The sequence below is a fragment of the Notamacropus eugenii genome, chromosome 3 (assembly GCF_028372415.1).
Source record: "Notamacropus eugenii isolate mMacEug1 chromosome 3, mMacEug1.pri_v2, whole genome shotgun sequence".
In the NCBI taxonomy this organism is placed as follows: Eukaryota; Metazoa; Chordata; class Mammalia; order Diprotodontia; family Macropodidae; genus Notamacropus; species Notamacropus eugenii.
This window is the reverse complement of record NC_092874.1, coordinates 485,952,382-485,973,449: the sequence shown is the minus strand read 5'-3', so window position 1 is coordinate 485,973,449 and position 21,068 is coordinate 485,952,382. Positions and strand designations below refer to the sequence as shown.

At 47.3% G+C, this 21,068-nt stretch overlaps 1 protein-coding gene across 5 annotated transcripts in view; it reads left to right on the top strand.

Moving 5' to 3' along the window:
* The window catches only part of CRHR2 (corticotropin releasing hormone receptor 2), a 95,413-nt gene that overhangs the window by 18,965 nt on the left and 55,380 nt on the right, over nucleotides 1-21,068 (top strand). For 3 of the 5 annotated variants that reach the window (XM_072599189.1, XM_072599192.1, XM_072599190.1), the window contains one exon: nucleotides 15,653-15,772. The exons of the other annotated variants lie outside the window; for them this stretch is intronic. In XM_072599189.1, coding sequence (XP_072455290.1) covers nucleotides 15,653-15,772 — 120 coding nt within the window. The remainder of the gene's footprint in view (nucleotides 1-15,652; nucleotides 15,773-21,068) is intronic. 5 annotated transcript variants of the gene reach the window in all.

Genomic DNA, 21,068 nt, shown 5'->3' with positions numbered 1-21,068 from the left:
CTCCCAAGAAAGTCGGGGAGGTGGCTGGGGGAAAGATTGCATTGTCAGACTCTCTGGCCAGTTGGAAACATACTTTAAAAGTCCTTAGCCCCTTGTCAGAGGTTTCTCCTTTGCTTGTTATAGCTTCTGTAAGCTATAACTCCAGGCCCCAAGTGGAAAGCGCTCTCTCTCTCTCTCTCTCTCTCTCTCTCTCTCTCTCTCTCTCTCTCTCTCTCTCTCTCTCTCTCCATCTATCTTTCTGACTCTCTCTATCTTTCTGTCTCTGTCTCTCTCTTCCTATCTCTCTCTGTCTTTATCTCTCTCCCCCCATTCTCCCTCCTTCTTCCTCCCTCCCTCTCTTTCATTCTGCTTCTCTGACTCTCTCTCCCTCCTCCTCCCCCTTCCCTCCCTTCTTCCCTCTAGAGAATATCAGATTATTCTGATACTTTGGAATATTCTCACCTCTCAGCTTTTTATACTAGAGGAGCCTTGTCTCTCTGTCATCTCATCTGATCCTCACATCCTCCCTGGCAGACAATAACAGTGATGATGACCATGATGCCAGTGATGATGCATGGCTCTATGGCACTTCCAATGCATTATCTCCTTTGAACTTCATAACTATGCTCTGAGGTAGATACTATTCCCAGTTTACAAATGAGGAAACTAAGGCCCAAAGCAGTTAAGAGATATCTATGCTCATACATCTAAATAGCTGGACTAGGATTTGTCCCTGAGTCCTCCTTCCCTAATGTCATGAAGCTGTGTCCACTAGGTCACAATATCTTTGGGACATTTTGCGGATGAGCCCAGTGAGGCCAGGGAATGAGGAAAGGTTGCTGTTCCTGGCACAGCCTGTGGCAGGTCCCATGACACTGGCTGAAGTCGTCCCAACCTAGACATTTAGATGGCAGAACCTCCATCTAAACACAGCTAAGGCTGAGCCCAGGGAAAACCCCTCCTGGAGCCAAAGGCCCAGCGGTGGGCAGCAGCAGAGAGAACCAGCATCCTGGCAGGGTCAGAAGAGGCTGACAGATAAGAAGGTGGGGACCCTGGCTCAGCACAGAGGCTCCAGTCTCCATGGCAGCCAGTCCTCCTCATTTCCCACTCATAAAGTCCAGCCATTCCCCTGTGTCAGCTGGGCTCGGACCTGGGGCTTTCTCTGAATCCCCTCAGGCCGCATGCTGCTATGGCCTGGTGGTTCCTCGTGTCAACAGCTGACTCTAAGTGGCAGCAGTAGAGTGAACAGACAGCTTCGTTCAAAGTTCTGTGTCTGGGCTCTTGGGGAAGAAGTCAAGTGGCAATCGGAAGGCCAAAACAGAGGGGGCCCTCAGGACATTGTCAAATAGAAGGGAGCAGAAGAAAGCCCAGACAAGCATGTCAGTCTGGAAGGTCCTGTGTGACATTTATTATATGCTTTTGTATTTTAAAAAAGCCAGTGGTAAGAAATGGAGGTGTGAGGTTTCCTAGTCAATGCTCTCTTTGGGTTCTGTTGGAAATGACCTTTTGGGGGTCTTACATTCAGAATAAAACGAACTAGAAGAAGAATTCAGGATCCCAACTTCCTTGAAGGAGAAGGAAGGGGGGGGGAGAGGAGGGGGAGGGGAGAGCCAGAGTGTGCAGCCCCATGGGAGCCTGGACAGTGTGTGCCAATCCCCCTCTGACGGACCTGCCCTGCCCACTCTGCTTTTTAACTGAATCACTTCAGGATCTGTGATTTCCCGGAGCTCTACTCTCTGGACCTGTAAGTTTCCAAACCAAAATCACCCCTGCAAGCCTGAGCTCCCTGAGTCATGCCGTCTCCCCCCCTTCCCAAGCTTCTTGATGGCAGAACCTGTCTTTGCTCTTCCAGGACCGTCTCCTGTGCCTAGTCCAGTGGCTCACCTGGATGCTTGATTAATGCTTTTTTCACTCATTGCTTCTCCCTCTACCTCATCTTCTCCATTCAGTCGGTCACAAAGACCTATTGGTTCAGTCTCTCGTGCCCCTCAGCTATCTCTTCCTGTCATTACCATAGATGCCACTCCAGTGGGATTCGTGCCTGGACTATGGTCACAGTGTCTTAGCCGGTCTCTGCACCAAAGGCTACCTCCTTCCTGCATCCTCCAAACATTTTCTAGGCTAATCCCAGTAAAACAGAGCTTTTCTAAGGTTCTTTCTCATATATCCTCCTCAATGTCCCGGTGGCCTTCTGAAAAAAGTACAGACACTTGAGACAGCCCTTCCATCCCTCCATAGCTCAATATGAACCTGTCTTTGCATCTTATATTTTTTTCCTTCCCAGTAAGGATGATCTGGCCCAAGCATTCTGGTACCCTGCCAGTCTCAGCCTCCTCCTTTCCACCCCTAGAGCTGTGAGCATGTTGCCCTATTCCCATGCTCCCTTTTATGTGCCTCTCCCCCTCTCCTTCCTTGGAGGCTCAGCTCCTGCCCCTTTCCTGTAGGAAGCCTTTCCACTGCTCAGGCCCATACTCCTTTGCCTCTCTGTCCTCATTGCCTCAGCCACACTCTCTCATCCCTGGTTACACACTGTCCTGTGGCAGTTTGCTTTGTCTCAGTGTTGGAGTCTCTTCTCCTTTGCTAGAGTGGGAGCTTCCTAAGGGTCGGTGATAGAAGCACTGTAAAAAGGAGCTTTCCAAATGTGATATGTGAATGTCTTTAATTCTTCCCCTCTCATCTCTTCCTCCCCCTCTTCCCATTCCCAATCCCCAACGTAGGCTGGCACAGGACTGGGGATGTAACTGGGGCCCAGTAAACACTTACTGAGATAGGTCTATTCATGTTCTTCTGATTAAGGGAAGACTAGCATGACCCCAACTGATAGTTTCCTGGCCCCCTCACTGCCACCTCCAAGGGACAGAAGGCAGGACCACCTATTGCCCCTCCAGACTCTCTACCTCAGCTTCCCTAGCTCCCCTTGGCCATCCAGAATCCTCAGCCAGTAGGATAGTGCCAAAGCAGCCTTGCTGGAAGTATACAAAGCTTCAAGTTTCAGACTAGAGTCAGGGGAGAGGGAGGAGAGGGAAAATGCTGCTTAGTGCTAAAGAGTTAGTGTAGGATTGTGGAAAGACCACTGCACAGGAGGTCACAAGTCTCCTAGGTCTAGCCCTATCTCTGTTTCAGGCACACTGCATACTTCCTCTGGAAAATGAGGGGTTGAGCAAGATCATCAAGTCCTAAGAGCACAGATTTTACAGCTGGAAGAGACTCCAGAGGTCGAGTCCAACCCACTTATTTTACAGAAAGGTGAAGTGATTTGTCCAAGGTCACACAGATAGTCAATCACAAAACCAAAGTTGGAACCAGATCCCTTGACTCCAGATCCAATATTTTCCTCAATTTACTACCCTGAGAGGGTGTAAGGTGTGTTCAGGAGGCCCAGTGCCTTTGGTGTGATGGCTGCTGAACCCTTTCCAGGGCTCTTTCCACCTTTGGTGTCCATCTGTTCCACCCAACTCTCACCTGTGGTTCCAAGAAGCCGCAGCAGGCGCAGCGGCCACAGCCCGGTAAACTACTGGGGCAGATGGGCCAAACCAGGTTGTGGGTAACCAAGGAATCTCAAACCCATTGGTGAGTTAGGGGGTGTTTACCCCATGCATGTGAAGACTTCCCCTGGTGGAACAGGTGGATAAAAACAATTTGTTCCATGAAGGCAACTGAAGTAGGTGATGTGGAGCACTTAGAGCTTGGTTATGCATGAATCAAAAGACACCACCCATACCATTTTACTATTATACCTCAAAGTCTATGGCAAGTGATGAAGCAGCAGGTATAGGTACACTGGGAGCTGTAGTCACAACCCTGCACACAGGGGGCCCAGGCCATAGGGTCATTTCTCACTGGAAGCAGTAGTGGAACCCGGCAGCCCCAGGATGTCTGAGCAGCCTTTTAAGGATCACACTGCTCACCTCCTGGTATGAGGAAGGGGGCTAGAAAAAAGTGCCCTAAACATTGCCTGCTTATCTAACCCTGGCCTGATTACCGTGCAAGGTGGGGAATCCCACTCTGTGGTCAAAAGACAAAAGAATGTACAAAATGTACAAAAACATCTGCAAAGATGATTTCACTCACCATCAACATATGGAAAGTGCACACACTTATAGACAACACAAAATCCAGTAGACCTGAAAGATGAACTGCTCTTGTTGCAAGAGAACTCAATAGGTATCACATTCAAATAACAGCCCTGAGTGAAACGAAACTGGCAAATGAAGGCCAGCTTACTGAAGTTGGAACTGGATACATATTTTTCTGGAGTGGCTGCAGAGAAAGGTAGCGCCATGAAGCTGGCATAGGTTTTGCGATCAAAACTAATCTAGTCAGCAAGCTGCTATGCCTGCCAAAAGGAGTGAATGAGAGACTCATGACAATGCCATTGCCACTTGCAGGAAAATGCCATGCCACTATCACCTGTACCTATGCTCCCACCATGACTAATCTGATGAGGTCAAAGAAAAATTTTATGAAGACCTAGAGACCCTTATCATCGATGTGCCAAAAGACTTATAATTCTGGGTGACTTTAATGCTAGAGTAGACTCAGACTACCAGACTTGGCAGGGAGTCCTGGGGAGGAGTAGAGTTGGAAACAGCAACAGTAAGGGTCATTTACTGCTAAAGAATTGTTCATCACATGACCTTCTCATCACCAACACTGTTTTCTGTTTACCTAAATGCAATAAAACTTCATGGATGCACCCTCGCAGCAAACATTGGTATCTAATAGACTATGTGATTGTAAGGAGGAGAGACAGACAAGATGTAAGAGTGACAAAGGCAATGTGCAGTACAGAGTGCTGGACTGATCATAGACTTATCCTTTCCAACCTAAATATTCACATTCATCAAAAGTGCCAACCCCAAGGCAAAATGACTACCAGAAGAATTAATGTCAACAAATTTGAGCTTTTGTCTGAGTGTGAACAGTTTGTTGCTAACTTGGAGGTAAAGTTGAGCCAACACACAGTTGACAACAGTGGAGCAGAAAAGGAGTGAGTAGTTTTCAGAGATTTGGTGTACAGTACTGAATTTGCTCATCTGGGTCAGAACACTCACAAACACCAAGACTGGTTTGATGAAAATTATGGGGAAATTCAGAGCCTGCTAAATGAAAAACATGAACTCCACAGGATTTACCAGCAGGATAGTTCATCCACATCTAAGAAGGCAACATTTAATTCCATCAAAAGTAAAGTACAAGTAAATCTTAGAGAGATGCAGGATTCCTGGCTCAGTAAGAAGGGCAGATGAAATTCAGTTTTATGGTGAGAGTAACAATCCAAAGCACTTTTATGATTCCCTGAAAGCTATTTATGACCCAAAAACCTATGGTGCATCACAATTACTCAGTGTTGATGGAGCCACATTGATTAGTGATAAGGACATGATCCTAGAGAGATGGGCTGAACACTTCCATAGTGTTCTCAACAGACCATCATCAATTAATACTGAGGCCACTGACCATTTACCTCAGGTTGAAGTCAATCCCTCCTTAGCTCAACTTCCAACTGAAGAAGAGGTTTTGAGGCCATTAGGCTCCTTTCATGTGGCAAAGCACCTGGTGCTGATTCTATTCCGGCTGAGATTTACAAGTCAGGGGGACCATTGCTCACACAAAAGCTGATTGAAATTTTCCAGGTTATTTGGCAAGAGGAGGTTATCCCCCAGGAGTTCAAGGATGCCTCCACTGTCCATCTCTATAAAGGTAAAGGGAATAGATTGTCCTGTGACAATTACAGGGTAGGGGGGTCTCTCTCTTAGTCATTGCTGGCAAGATTCTTGCTAGAGTCCTCTTTAATAGGCTAATCTTTCACCTGGAAGATGGGCATATACCTGAGAGCTAGTGTGGCTTCAGAAATGGCCAAGGAACAGTTGATGTAGTGTTTGCTGCTCAACAACTCCAGGAGAAATGCCAAGAGCAGAACAAAAGACTGTACATAATGTTTGTACATCTGACCAAGGCCTTTGACATTGTTAGTCATGAGGGCTTATGGGAAATTATGTCAAAATTTGGTTGCTCAGAGAAGTTAATATTGTATGTCAATTTCATGATGGCATGTTTGCCCCAGTTTTGGATAGTGGACAAAGCTCTCATGCTTCCCAGTCACCAAGGGAGTGAAACAGGGCCCTCTGCTTGCTCCCATGCTTTCTAGCATGATGTTTTCAGCCATGTTGACAAATGCTTTCAATGAGGATAAACACGACATCAAGCTTAACTACCATACTGATGGTAAGTTCTTCAATTTGAAAAGGCTGCAAGCCAAGACCAAAGTGGAGGGAGTGTTGATGCATAATTTTCTGTTTGCAGATGATTGTGCACATAATGCAGCCTCTGAAACTGAGATGCAACAAAAAATGGATCAGTTCTATGCTGCCTGTGCTAATTTTGGCCTAATAATTAACATCAAGAAAACACAGGTGCTTCATCAGCCATCACCACACCATCCATATGTGGAATCATTGGTTACAACAAATGGAGAAGTTTTGAATGCTATGGACAAGTTCATTTACTTTGGTAGTGTACTTTCCAGGAATGTACACATTGACACACACATTGCCAGAGCTAGCTCAGTGTTTGGGAGGTTCTGAAGAAAAGTTTGGGAGAGAAGAGGTTTTAGACTGACTACCAAACTGAAGGTCTACAGAGCTGTTGTGCTGACCTCATTGTTGCATGCCTGTGAAACATGGACAGTCTACCAGCTCCATGCCAGGAAACTGAATCGCTTCCATTTGAACTGTCTAAGGAAGATTCTGAGGATCACCTGACAGGATAAGGTACCAGACACTGAAGTCCTTGCTCGAGCTGAACCACCAAGTATTCAAACTATACTTCAGAGAGCACAATTCCAATGGGCTGACCATGTTGTTTGAATGCAAAATATATTCTTGCAAAAAAGACTATTTTATGGAAAACTCATATGGGGCAGGAGATTACTTGGTGGTCAGAAGAAGCGATACAAGGACACTCTCAAGGTGTCTCTCAAGAATGTTGGATTTGACTGTGAAACATGGGAGACACTGACACCGGACTGCTCCCCATGACCTGCCCACATCAGAAAAGGTGCTGTGCTCTATGAGCAAAGCAGAATTGAAACAGCATAAAGGAAACATAGGATGCATCAATTGAAGTAAGCACCCCAAATGTTCACATGGACTATCTGTGACCAATCTGTGGTAGAGCATTCTGAACTCATATTGGTCTGATCAGCCACAGTCGTACACATTGAAACTTCACTTTATCATGGTGATGTCATTTTGGTCCTCTTTGAGAATGAAGGACAACGACCAACCAACTCTGATAATCTCAAAGTACCCTTCCCGAATTGACATGCTGTGCCTGTAAATTGTATCTTGTGGGTAGTGCCCCTTCCAGGGCTACTGCCTCATTTCCCACTTGCATTGGTGGGCTAGGTCCCCAGAAGGATGACTACTATTCTACTCAGTGTTCTAGGGAGTGAGCCTGATGGGCTAGGACTTATAGTACTGTTGCTCATGAGTCACCACCAGTGTGTTTATCATTGATTATTAGCCAGTAGCTTCAATTAGCTTTTATAAAAGGGTATTTACTAAGGTGTAGTAAAGACAGTTGGTATTAAACATCCCCACCAAAACAGAGGTGTGCTCTCCTGCACATACAAAGTTCTTGTGAATAGTAGGTCCAGCCTTAATGCACAAAGGTCATGAGGCACCCATGGGGGTAGTATGTGTGCTAAGGACTGCTTCAGTATTCCTGGCACTACTTCCTTGTGGAGTCTTCTTCAAGGTTCCCAGCTCTGCTGGGCTCTGAGGTTGTTTCCCTTTCTGAGGGTCACAGCCACCATTCCTTTCACCCTGGGGGTAGGGATAGGATGAGAGTAGCAGTGGCACACTCTGTAAAGCTACTTCCCCATCCCTGAGGTGACTGTCCTCCTATACCTATCTGTGTCTATGGCTGTGTGTGTTTGTCATTTGTGTGTCTCTCTCTTCTCTGTGTGAGATGCATTGTCTGTCAGTCCCCTCTATCCAGTGGCATGGTCAATAAAAATGGAGGAGAGGAGAGAGAAGAAACTGCACAAGAGTGGATCCCTCTTAATGCTTTGACTGGAACTAGAATCCTCCATTCTGTCTCTGTCACCTCTAGGATCAAATATAAATTCTTGTGCTTCATATTAAAATCTCTTCACCACTTGGTTCCAATATACCTTTCTAGATTTATTAATTGCATTCTCTTTCATGAACTCTATGGTCTGGGCAAAGTAGCCTCCTTGCTGTTCCTCAAAATTGTATTCCATCTCCCAGACTTTTTCACAGGTTTTTTGCTGTACTTGGAAAACTCTCCCTTCTTCCTCTACCTCTTAGAATCTTCAACCCTTTAAGAATCAGCTCAGTTACTACCCCTGTTTGGTTACTGATCCTCCTAGTTGTCAGCATACTCTTAATCGTGGTGTTTATGTTTTGGGAATCCTCTAAAATGCTTATCTGTGAGCCTCCATCCCACTCGTGAATGTGAGCTACTTGAAGGCAAAGACTCCTGTATTTATAGCCTCAGTGTCTAGTATAATGCCTGGAACAAAGCAAATGCTTAATGAGTGCTTGTTAATGGATTGAAGCTTGGAGGAATAATTATTGTGCTGGATGAAAAAAAAAGTAGAATTCCCCCTAAAAACTCTCCATAAGCTAGAACAATGGTCCAAATATAGTGGCATGGAATTTGAAATTTAATGGGGTAAAATTTGACGTCCTGAACTTAGCTGTTTTTTTAATCAACTGCGCAAATTGAAAAGATTTTGGGGGAGGGGAGAATGGAGTGTGGGCATAGCAAGGCAACAATTATGTGAAAAAGACCTGAGGGGGGTGGAATTAGGGAACCTTGAGTTCAGTAGGAATCAACAATTTGAAAATGTGAATGGCACTGTCCACTCTCTTGAGCTAACAGCATCTTAGAACACATCAATAATAATATGGCATCCAGAACAGATTCTGTAAGATAAGCAGCCAGCACCACGGCCAGGGGTAGGTAGGGAGAAGCTGATCCTCCAGCTGAGTCAGCACCATGGCTAGGGGCAAAAGCGATGCTGAGTTTATTCTACACAGAAAAGGTGCATTGCACTGCTGTTCTGGACATGGAGTAGACAGAGCAGGGGATGTGCAGTGAGATTATTGAAGAGAAAGGCTGTTATCAACATTGGCCAATCGAACTGAACTGGCTGGCTTTGGAGCCTCAAAATGGTTTGTGTTATTCAGAGTAAGAGTTGGATCCAAATGAAATTTGGAGTTAGGAAAGGGCCTGATGCTTGGCCTGAATATCCCAAGAAGAAATGTCCTTGATGTGAATGTGTTTCTCAGACTCTTACCTGGTATACAGGGAAGCAGTCAGGGAAGTTGTATGTGTGTGTGTGTGTACATGTGTGTGCATGCATGTGTGTGTGCAAGTATGTGGCATGTGTGTGTCTAGGTGTTCCTTCCTAGGAGTCTAATGTCTTGTGGATGTTGCTTAACAGCAATAATGGTAGCTAGCATTTATATAATGCCTTAAGATTGGTGAATCATTTTACATAAATTATCTCATTTGATTCTCACAATTCTTGGCAGAGGTACCCAGCTAAAAATATCTGAGACAGAATTCAAACTCAGTCCAATGTCTTGTCCACTATCCCATGTTGGCTCTGGGCACTTGACACTGTCACTCATTAGCAATGGTCATTTTTCAAGTAAGCCCATCCCTCTAGCTGCTATGATATTATCTTTAAAGGGCAGGCAGCAGGATCAGGCAATGACTTTGTGTGTCAGAGTGACACAGTTTTTACAACACAAACTCCAACCTTTGCAAAACATCAGCCTAGAAGGCATTTATTCTGGGAAGACGGGGAAGTAATGGTCTGTAATGAATAGTTCTTTTGGTGGAAAAGAGCTCCCTGCTAAGCACCTTTCAGCCAGTAAGGCAGGAAAGGATAATGTTGGTTTAGTTATAGAAGTGGTCAGCACCATGGCCAGAGGTAAGAACCATTTGAGGCCTGTGAGCTGAGTCTCCACCGTTGTATGGCAAAGGGTGATCTGCAGACATCTTGATAGATTTGATCAGGTGAGCTGACTTTGGTGCCTTTAGGCGATTTGAATTGCTCCCAGAAGAATAGTAGTTATTGACTGCGGTTCTTGGGAAGAGCATCCCTGCTTGCTGGGTTTCCCAAGGAAAAGTTTTCTTGATGTCCACATGTTCTGTGTGCTATTTATAGTGTGCGAATGGTCTGGGTTACACCTGTGGCCATAGCAAAGGGGTGTCAGGGTGCCCCTTCCTTGGCTGTCACTTCCCTGCATGCCTCTTCTCTGGTGGTCCCATCTTTCAGGGCTCATTCTGAGACCATCACCACAGGGGCCTACACTGAGAGCAGTTATAACAAAGCAGTAATTCTCTTACTGGTCAGCTCACATATGGAGCACTCTCCAGCACTTTTCACATTGCATTTCGAAAGAAATCTGAGAAATATTTGCAGAAAAAGAAACAGAATGATATGTAGGGAACTTAAAGCCATGTCATGTGAGAACTGAGACTGTTTAGTGTGGAGGAGAAAAGTCTCAGAAGGACCATGATAAGTGCCTTCAAACATTTGAAGGAGTGCCATTTGAAAGGGATACATTTGTCTTGCTTTGCCATAAAATAAGGGACTAAGACCAACAGCTCAAAGTCATAGGGAGGCATTTAGGGTCATATTCTAGCCCTTTATGCCAAAGAATTTCCTAATCATTGCAGTTCTCCCATAATGGGATGGGCTACCTGTAATTGGAGGTCTTCAAGTGGAAGCTAGTAACCACTAGTAGGGGATGTTATATATGACATCTGTGTTATGGATAGATGGAGCTATGTGGCCACTAGGACCACTAGTTCAAAATCTATGATCTTTAAGCTCCCTAGGCTTCAGTTTCCTCATCTGTAAAATAAGATGCTTGGTCAGAGGCTCCCTGAGGCCCCTTTCAGCTATTAATCTATAGTCCCTGACCTCCTTAGACCTCAGTTTCTCCTTCTACAAGAAAAGGGGGTTGGCCTAGATCAGGGGTCTTCTTTTTTTGTAGCCATTGGGAGCTTTATTGATGCAAAAGCAGTGGGCCTGAGATTTAGCAAACAAAGGCAATGACATAGGAAAAGGACCAGGCTTATACAGGATGATTTTAGGGTTTCCTTATAGGGGTTGGAGATCTAGGGTAAGTCTTGCAAGATAAAGGCACAGGGTGAGGATTATGAAAGACACAAGATAAGGAAATCCCATTCCCCAGGGTGAGGCAGGGGGGCAGGGAATTTTATGGTCCAGGATAAGAGGAAGTTGTGGTAAGGGGGGACTTTAGGGCACCAAGGTCTTCACAAAGTCAGTCAATATTATTTTAACTCTTAGGGCACTGTTTCTATCCACATCATTTCCCCACTCACCCACTAGGTAGGATAATTCTTTCGGGGGAAAAGAGTGAAGGTCCTTGTCTTCAGTAGCTGTTTCCTGCTGAATGGGGTGAAGAGTCCACTTCAGGGGCCAGAATAGGTTGAGGTGGGGAAGGTGATCAGTATGGGATGCAGAATGCAATACCAAGTGAGTCCAGGGTGGAGAGAGGCAAGCCACTTGGTGACATCAAGGGCAGGGGTTAGATCAGGGGTCTTAACCTGACTTCTCTGGATTCCCAATGGGTCCATGGATAGATTTGAGGAGGTCAATGAACTTGGACAGGAAAAAAATTATCTTTGTTTTCACTGATCTCTCAGTGAAATTTAGCCTTTCTTTCCATTACAGATCTAGGTAACATTCTTCTGAAAAGAGGTCCTTAGGCTTCAACAATCTTTCAGTGAGGTCTATGACACAAGAGCTCCTGGGATAGATGGTCCTTAGGCCCATTTCCTCTTCAACTCTATGATCTTTTATCTCCCTGGGCCTTGGTTTCCCCATCTGGGACATTCTGCTATGTGGTGATTCCTATTAGAGAGTCCTTTGTGCACAAACCTTGTTTCACTGAACCCATGGAAGAGCTCTGAAGGGCAGATGCATCAGGGACTTGGAGTTTTTAACTTATGGTATCGGGTGAAGTTTGCTGCCCCTGGGGAGAGAGTCAGCATGACTGGCAGTGGCCAAACCAAATGAAACAAAAGGAAAACAAAATGTCTCAACTCTCATGCTAGGGAAGAGAACAAGCCTCTAGGCTGCACCTTCCCAGACTCCTTTACCAGTGCTCAGGTAATGGTGTGCCTGTCTCAAAACTGTTCCAGCTCTATAGAGCCTTTCACAGCTCGCACTCTGATCATGAAGCACCAGAGTTGGATTTTAGTGCAGAGTGAGATAATCAAGTGTTATTCCTTCCATTCTGAAGATAAAGGAATTGAGGCTTCGCATGGCTAAATTGTGTGATTTGTTCTAGTAACTGCTGGAGGTGAGACTCCGACCCAGGCAGGCCTCTCCTGACTCAGCCCCAGCACTTTCCATGACCCCACCTTGTTAGTAACTGGGGGAGAGACAGAGACAGAGTCTAAGAGCCGTTTTCAAGGAGCTGGAGAGCTGTTGTGCTGAACAGAAAATGGAATTCTCCTGTGGAACTCTGAAGGGCAAAGTTAGAATGGACAATATCCCTGATGCGACAGGTTTTGATTCAGGAAGAAAGGGTAGTTGGGGACAAGCAAGTGACACGGGTTGCTTCTGTATGGGATGGCTCAGATCCCTACTTAAATTAATTACTCAGAGGCCTCTCAAAGTGATGACAGAAAGTTTATTTATTCGATTCTCAAGAAGCGGGACAATTCTACACCAGTTCACCTGGACTAGGAAAGTCGAAGACAAAGGAGAAGCAGTGGTATTCATAGACCCTAATGCAAGACCCACCTCCCTCCACTGACCATTATCCTCTAGATGCGAAATCTAACCAATCCCTTTTGAAATGAAGACATCGAAGAATTATGTAAGTTTCATCCAATCATTGAGACCCTAATGTACTACACAGTTTTATATCCTTATATGGAATTATTCCACTCTAAAAATATTGTAACCTTGAGCCTCTCGGTCTTACCTCACCCCTGGGAGAAGAATTACAATCTGAGAAGTCTTCACTAAACCTATCCCACTCACTTCATGTGTTCATGAACTCTCACTCATTGGAAGCATCCAATCATAATCATAGTTTTCTTTCTAGCCCAACTTCATTTGACCATCCTCTCAATGCTGTGAAGAAGGCATGTATACTTCTGCATTACAAAGCTCTAAGGTCCCACCGATTGGTGGGGGATTCCCTTTATCGCTCAGGAAGAGCCTACCTTCAGAGATGGCTGGGTCTCAAATATGCAGTCATCCCCTGGTCCAAAGTGAGCCGGGCTAGTCCTTGGCCAAAACACATACTGTCCATCCCTGGGCCTGAATTCCAGCCCTACCTACTGGGCAATACCTGTCAGAACTTAACTTCTACTCACCTGGCCTTTGAGCAGCCAAGACCACCTCCCTGGCATGCTGCCACACCAGAGAAAGACTCTAGTGGAGGAAGTAGGTACTATACATTATTGTTATCCCCATTTCACACATGAAGGAACAGGACCTCACAGAAATCAAGTGGTCTTCTCTGGGCACATCACTGCTTGGAGCCAAGACTCTCCAGTTGCAGTATTCCTTCAAGGGCTAGCCTCTGCCCTTTAAAGCTTGCTCTCCAAGCAAAAGTCAGGACTTCCTGTCCAGGATGACATCTAGGAGATTCCTGTATTGGGTACAATGTTCAACCATACCACTTCATAGAATCTTTGAGCCAGAATGGACCTTAGAAGGCATCTAGCTTGAAATTTGGATCCCCTTACCAAGATTCTCATGGACCTATCATTTAACCTCTTCTAAAATACTTCCAGTACTATGGAAAATACTCCCTCCCCAGGCAGCCCATTCCATTTTTAGACAACTTAAATTGTCAGAAATTTTTCCTTACGTGGAATCCAAACCTGCCTCTGCCACTTACACACGCTGGTCCTGACTCTGCCCTCTGGGCCAACACCAGGCAGCCGAGCCTGACCCATCTTCCAAATGACTGCCTTCCAAATCCTCAGGGAAGGGCAATGATCAGATTCCTCCAAGTTCTAGACTCCTTTTCTTTTCTCTTCTCCTCTCCTCTCTTCTCTTCTCTCCTCTCTTCTCCTCTCCTCTTCTCTTCTCAATGAGTGACTCCTAGCCCTCAATGTATGCTCCCATTTCCTTCCAACAGTCCTCATATGGCTTGGCTTTGAAACCCACACCCATCCCACATCCCTTCTTCTTGCCCTCTTCCAGTTTGGTAACAAAATGACGAGATTTTATGGTTCCTTCCTCCAGGATCAAAATCAAAGGTCATTCCCTTTCTCTGATGCCAGGAAGAGCAGCTTTGGGTGGGGTCAGTTCCCTTCTGCTCTTAGCACTCAGGCAAAGGACAGGAAAAGACCTGGGAGTCAAGGCTATCCAGGCCTTCTTACTTTCCCTTCTCCCACATCTCAGGTTAGGAGAGATCTCAGGGGCAGTCTGCAAAGGAGGGCAAGACTTCTGGATCTCCAGAAGCTGGGGGCAGGGTGGAAGAGAAGGGAGCAGTCAGGAGAGACACTGGGATCTCCAGGCACGTTGGAGCTCCAGATAGCTGGCCCTGCCCGTAAGGCTGGCCCTGGCCTGGCTCTTCTACCATGCCCTCCTGCCAGAGTGATTGTCCCTTTCTCCCTATCGTTCCTCCCTCTTACCCCTGCATCCCTGGTGGACACATACACACACACGCACTGAGCATTGAGGCCCCACAATCCGTAAAGGGAGGAAGAGAGGAGGGGAGAGAGGGGCGGAGTGAGAGACCGCAGAGGCGGGGGAAGAGCAGGCTGCGGACCTGGGCACTGGGCACTGGAAACCAGACACTGGGCTCCTAGAGGAGCCCCAGCCCTGCTCTCCTCCTCTAAAGGTGGCCCCTTCTCTCCTCCCTGTCCCGCCCTCTCTGCTCCCGCAACCCCCAGCCCAGCCCAACCCTGCCTACAATTGGCAGCTGGGCACCGCTGCTTCCAGCCAGGAGCGCAGTGGACTCCAGACTCCCACCCCAGCCAGCAGCCCGAGTCAGGACTCCCGCCCAGCCCTGACTTCCCTGCGGGCTGTGCCCTCAGAGCTGCAGGCACAGGCGGGACGAGCCGGGGAAGGAAGACGGTGAAGGAAAGCAGGAGGCGAGCGGGGCAGGCAGAGCAGCCGGGCGGGCGCACCGAGGCAGAGACGCACACCCACACTCACGAAGTAATCTGCGCACACTACCCTGCACCGACACCCACACACACCCGCTCTTTCTGGGTCTCTCTATCTCTCTGTCTTTTCCCCTCCTTCTCTCTGTCCCTCTCCCCTCTTCCCTCCCCTCCCCTCCCATTCTCGTGTCACACACACACACACACACACACACACACACACACACACACACGCCGGCCCCCCAGTCCCCCACGATGGACTTCCCGCTTTTCTCTGGGTGGCCCAACGAGATGGATGCTAACTGCAGTGAGATGCTGCTGCTGCTGCCGCGGGACCCGCTGCCAGACAGCTGGGGACGTCCCCTCTTGGACCCGCAGGGTAGGTGCTCCCGCTGCTGTCCCGGGCCGACCGGGAGACAGAGGGCCCGGGCTAGGGCAGCCCAGGGGTGCAGAGCCCCAGATTGCTGTCGGCTAGGCGGTCCCAGCGTTCCTCATCCAGCCCTCCTCTGTCCCGCGCCAGGTCCCTACTGCAATGCCACCACTGACCAGATTGGGACATGCTGGCCCCGCAGCGCCGCTGGGGCCTACGTGGAGAGACCCTGTCCGGAGTTCTTCAACGGTATTAAGTACAACACTACGAGTGAGTATCCTCCCTCCTCTCTTCTTTTCTTCCCACCAGGGGTCTTGGGGCCAGGACCCAAACAGCCAGGGGCTAGGAGGGATGGATTGGGTGTCAGAGGACCTCCAGCTTACTAACTAGCTCTGTGACCCTGAACCAATTACTTTGGCCTTATGAACCTGTTTCCTCATCTGTACAATTATGGGGAGCTGAGGATCTACCAACATCTCCTCAGCTCTGAATCTTGACATTCTATGATCCACGCTGCACCCCCCCCCCCCTTATCCTAAAGGAGACTCTCTACCCACTGGATTCAGGTGCCCAGAGCTGGGATGGGGTGGGGGGCGGGGGACAGAGAATCAGTTTCCGGAAGGGAGAAAGTGCAGTATATTGACTCCTGGGGCCCACTAAGGGGATCTCTTTATATAAGGGAGGGATGGGAGTAAGGAGTTTCTAACCATGGGCTGGTGTAAAAGTTCCATTAATGATGGGCATAGGGGAGTCAGGTGTCCCTTAAAATCAGAAGTTGGAGACCCACAATATCCTGGGAAACTTGAGAGAGGGAGGTCACTTTACCCAGTATCCAACCCCACACAATGACTGGGAATGAATGAGTGAGTGAGTGAATGGAGTGAGGGTAGGGAAGCCTCTGTTACCTCAGTCTGTCCCTCTACTAAAGCATTTCCATTTCTTTGAGGCAACCTTTAACTTCTCCTGACTCTTCTAAAACCCCACCGTTGCCACACATTCCTGATTCCCAATGCCGGGATCAGGAAAGAGATTTTTGTCCCAAAGAATGGAAAGACTGAAAGGGCAGAGCTCCTAGGCTGCTTGGAAGGACAGAAGGAGAGACCACAAGCTGAGGGAAGTAGGACAGGGTTCAGGAACCCCAACCTCCCTCCTGCCCCTCCTCACCTCAGACACACTGGTCTCAGTTTCCTCCTCAGTCAAATCAGTGGATTGGACTCCAAGAGCTTTAAGGCCCTTTCAGTTCTAGGGTCACATATGCTCGATGCAGCTGGAGAGAGATAGGGGCACCCTCAGTCCAGGCTCTGCACTAGCTCCCCCTCTGAGGCAGTCATTAATGAGGGGTTGGGGCTATCTCTCCTCTGAATCAGGGTTTGGGGGCTATCTCTTTCCTTCTGAGTCAGGTGCTAGGGGCTATCTCTCTCTTTGTGAGTCAGGGACTCTGAGTCAGATGCTAGGGTCTTTCTCGTTCCCTCTGACTCAGGGACTGGAGGCTGTGTCCTTCTGAGTCAGGAGCTCCTAGACTCTAATATCTTCCTAGAAGGAAGCTACCACAGGGAGTCCTTACAGCCCCAGGATCCAGAAATCTGATAGGGAAACCAACCAGTCCATGTGCAGAGACTTTCCATGGACCCATTCTCCCTGGTTCCCTGCCATTGCCTCCTACCTTTCTGAGTTCTGAGGTAGAGGTGACATGGCCTGAGTTGCTTCTCCACACCTGGGGGCAGCAAGGCTGCAAGAGGAGAGGGCACAGCTATGTGTGCTGACAGCCCTCAATCACCCTAAATGCACTCTCACTCCTCACAGTTTGGGCCACTATTCAGATCTTGGAAGGGCTGGTACCAGCAAGCTGGATTGGCCTGGTTCTCAGCAGCACAGCAAGGGAGAATGGGGACTAATGGGTGGAAGGTACTTATAAGGAGGCAGATCTGAACTCCCCAGAAAGGCTGGCTGAGGTGGAGCACAAAGAGTCATGAGTTTCTGGATTTCAAGGCAGGAGATGTGGGTTTAGATCCTGGGGTCGCTGCATATGAGCTTTGTTACCCTGAACACTTCACTTTCCCGGGGGGGGGGGGGGGGGCTCTGTTTTTCTTTTTTTTAATTTATTTTTATTCTCATTTGAAAAACTGCCCAATAAAATTAGCATTTCCACATATGTGGCAGAAGCAAAAAGGAGAGTTGACATAAAGCTGCAGGTATCTATTAGGTCCAAGGGCACTTTTCCTTGTAAAAGAATTATTCTTATTCTGTTTCCTCATATTTCAAAAGAGGGAGCTGCATTGAACTCTGTGTTCTCTGGGCTTCTTCTAACTGGCTCCTAGAGCTTCCTGAGCAATGAGAATTTCTCAAAAGGGCTGGTCTGCCTTGGGAGCCCCAGAGATTCACTAGAGTGCTTAAGCTCTGGCTGGATAACCTATTGCGGAGGCTGGGAAGGGAAAGCTTTCCATGCTGAGAGAGACTAATTGGATTCTATGGTTTCTAAGGTCTCATATGTGATAAGATGCCCCTCAACAGTATGATTCTCTCAAGCAGTCAATCAAAAAGCATTTATGAATGAGTGCCTCTTAGTTGCCAGGTGCTGTCCTTGGTGCTGAGATTCCAAAGCAAAAAGGAATGTCTCTGCTGTCTTCAGGGAGTTACCAACATTCTACCAGGAATTTTTAAAGCAATTAGATGAGGACAGTTTCACGGCCCTGAGACACCGAGTGCTGGGACTTGGAGTTTCAGGTCTGAGAAGGAGAGAGTATGATTTAACACTCTACCTCAGAGATTATTTTGTTCAAAGCCCTCATTTACAGAAGAGGAAATTGAGGACCAGAGAGACTTGCCCAGGCTTACACAGCTAAGAAATGAAAGTTAGCTAGGATTCAGACTCTAATCTAGAGCCAGTGCTCTGGATACCACATTACCCTTCATTCGACTGTATTCTCCAGGCCCCATTGCCTAAACCTTTGGCTGTGAGGGAGAAGTGCAGGATAAAGCAAACCTCCTTGAAAAGATTCCCAAAAAATTCCCTCCAGGCTCCTGCACTAGAAGGGGAGGCAGGCACCCAAGGAATGGCATGTCCAGCCTAGTGATTCAGAGGACTGGGGCAGCATCAGCACCATCCTCAGTCTTCAAGGTGACAGATATACGGGTCAAAACCCAAGTCTGATCCCTTGTCTCTGTGTCAACCCTTTTAGAACTGTGGGCTTGGATGCACCAATGATTCAGGGTGTCTATCTGCAAAAGAGGAACTGCCTGCACGGGGCTTATTCCAGCTGACAAATAACAACCTTGTTATTCCATTGTACACAAGGAGTTTCCATTTCCAAATGCATGACAAAGGGAAAATGGGTGTGGTGGAAACTGCTCCTATGGCTAGAGGGGTCAGAGACACCCTTGGGGAAGCGTGCATGCCTTGACCTTGGGGCCATCTACACTGGTTTCTCTGTGGCAGCCTAGTTCGTCCCACAAGGCTATGAAGTGAAAAGCTCTAAGGTCTTTGCAGCCATAGGGGTAGAGGAAAGAAGTGTTAAGTCCAAGACAGGGTGATGGTATCTCCGTCTTCCTTGCTGGAGGGTGGGGTTTGGTGTGAGTGCCATGTTGGAAGAAGGACATCCACCAGGTGGGGAGCACTCAGAGGCAGGCTATCAGTGAGGGGCGAAAGGACTGGTCACATGTTAAGGGGGAGCTAAAGGACCTGGTCCTGTTGGGCAAAGGAAGAGAAAAATGAGGGGATCACCACAGCTATTATCAGGATCGGAGCAATTCCCTCAAAATATGGGGCCGGGCCAAGCAAGGTACGAGGCCCCTTGTCACTGAAAATATTCTCCTAAAGGCTGAATCACCTGTGTCAGTGGGGGGGGCACCAGGCAGGAGATTAGGCTAAAGATCCCTGGTGTTCCTTCCAACCTGTGAATCTATGTATTTATATGGCATCACATATGGATAGGTTCGTGGGAAGTTCACTCAATTGTTCTGAACCTCAGTTTGCACATCTATAAAATGGGAATGATAATGTGCACTTTCAACTTCACAGGGTCCTTTGTGAGGAAATTCCTTTGTGAATTGTAGAAATAACACAGAAATCAGAGATGATGCTGAAGAGAAGGGTGATGTTGGCGGTGGTGAATGGGCTGAAAAGCATTTATTTAGAGTTCTTACGTGGCAAGCAGTGTGCTGAGTTATAGGGATACAAATGCTCTCAAGGAGCTCGCAATCTAATTGGGCAGAGATAACATTTAAGAGAAAGTTCTGATGAAGAGCAGATGGAAGGGCCAGAGGTTCTTGTTCAGGTGTCAGTGCTGGAGGAAGGTGGGATGGAAAGGGCTGGGTCCTCCGTCTCATTCAGACAACCCAGAAAGACCAAGAGAGATAGGAGGGTGACAGAGGGGCCCTGTTGTGAGGATGCTGACAGTTGTACAGGGATGATGATGGTGGTGATGATGATGATGGTGGTGATGATGATGATGGTGGTGGTGATGATGATGATAGTGGTGGTGATGATGATGATGGTGGTGATGATGATGATAGTGGTGGTGATGATGATGATAGTGGTGGTGATGATGGTGATGGTGGTGGTGATGATGGTGATGGTGGTGGTGATGATGATGGTGGTGGTGATGATGATGATGATGTCATGTGATGATGATGATGGTGGTGGTGATGATGATGATAGTGGTGGTGATGATGATGATGGTGGTGGTGATGATGATGATAGTGGTGGTGATGATGATGATGGTGGTGATGATGATGGCAGCTGTGACAATGAGGAAGAGGAGGCTGACCCTGCTCAGGCTCCTCTTTAGTAAGATGTTTCTACTACACAGTTGTTCTCATGCTGGAGCATACGCTCTTAACCTATGGCAGTGAATTTGCTTTCTATTTAATATTTTGATAACTATTTTATAATTGGTTTTCTTTATATTTTATTTGTATTTTGATTTATACATTTAAAAACATAATTCTGAGAGAGTTCATAAGGTGTGTCAGACTCTCTGCCTAAGGGCTCCAGGACATACAATAATGGTGGCATCCCCTGTGCAGGGCATGGTTTGTTTGGTCTGGGGTCTGCATTTTTATCCATTTAGGAAATTCCTGGTATGGAAACTCCCTTCATCCTTGCCAACCAGCAGCTTTTCTGTAATAGTCAAGAATTACTTGAAGCAAGTCTGTAGGCTTGGAGATACCTCTACAGGCAAGTCCAAAGCAATTAAGTAACTTGCCTAAGGCCACACAGCTGGTATGTGTGTGTCTGTGTGTCTGTGTCTGTGTGTGTGTGTGTGTGTGTGTGTGTGTGTGTGAACTCTAGGCACACAGACTTCAAACCTTGTTCTTTTCCACTATCATCATTTATTTGGCTTCTCCATCTCTCCTCCCTATGACTTAGCTGACCTAAGATAGATAAAAGCCCTTCACCTGGCCCAGAGGCATAGGGCCAACTTCCACCACCCAGAGTGGCCCCATAGCTGGCACTGAGGGAACTGGCTGTGTTTGAACTAGAGAAAGGGAAACTTTGGGGAGTGTAACAGTGTCCCCAACCCCCCTCCCAAGATTCAGGGATTTGGATTAGACATCTGTTAAGGCC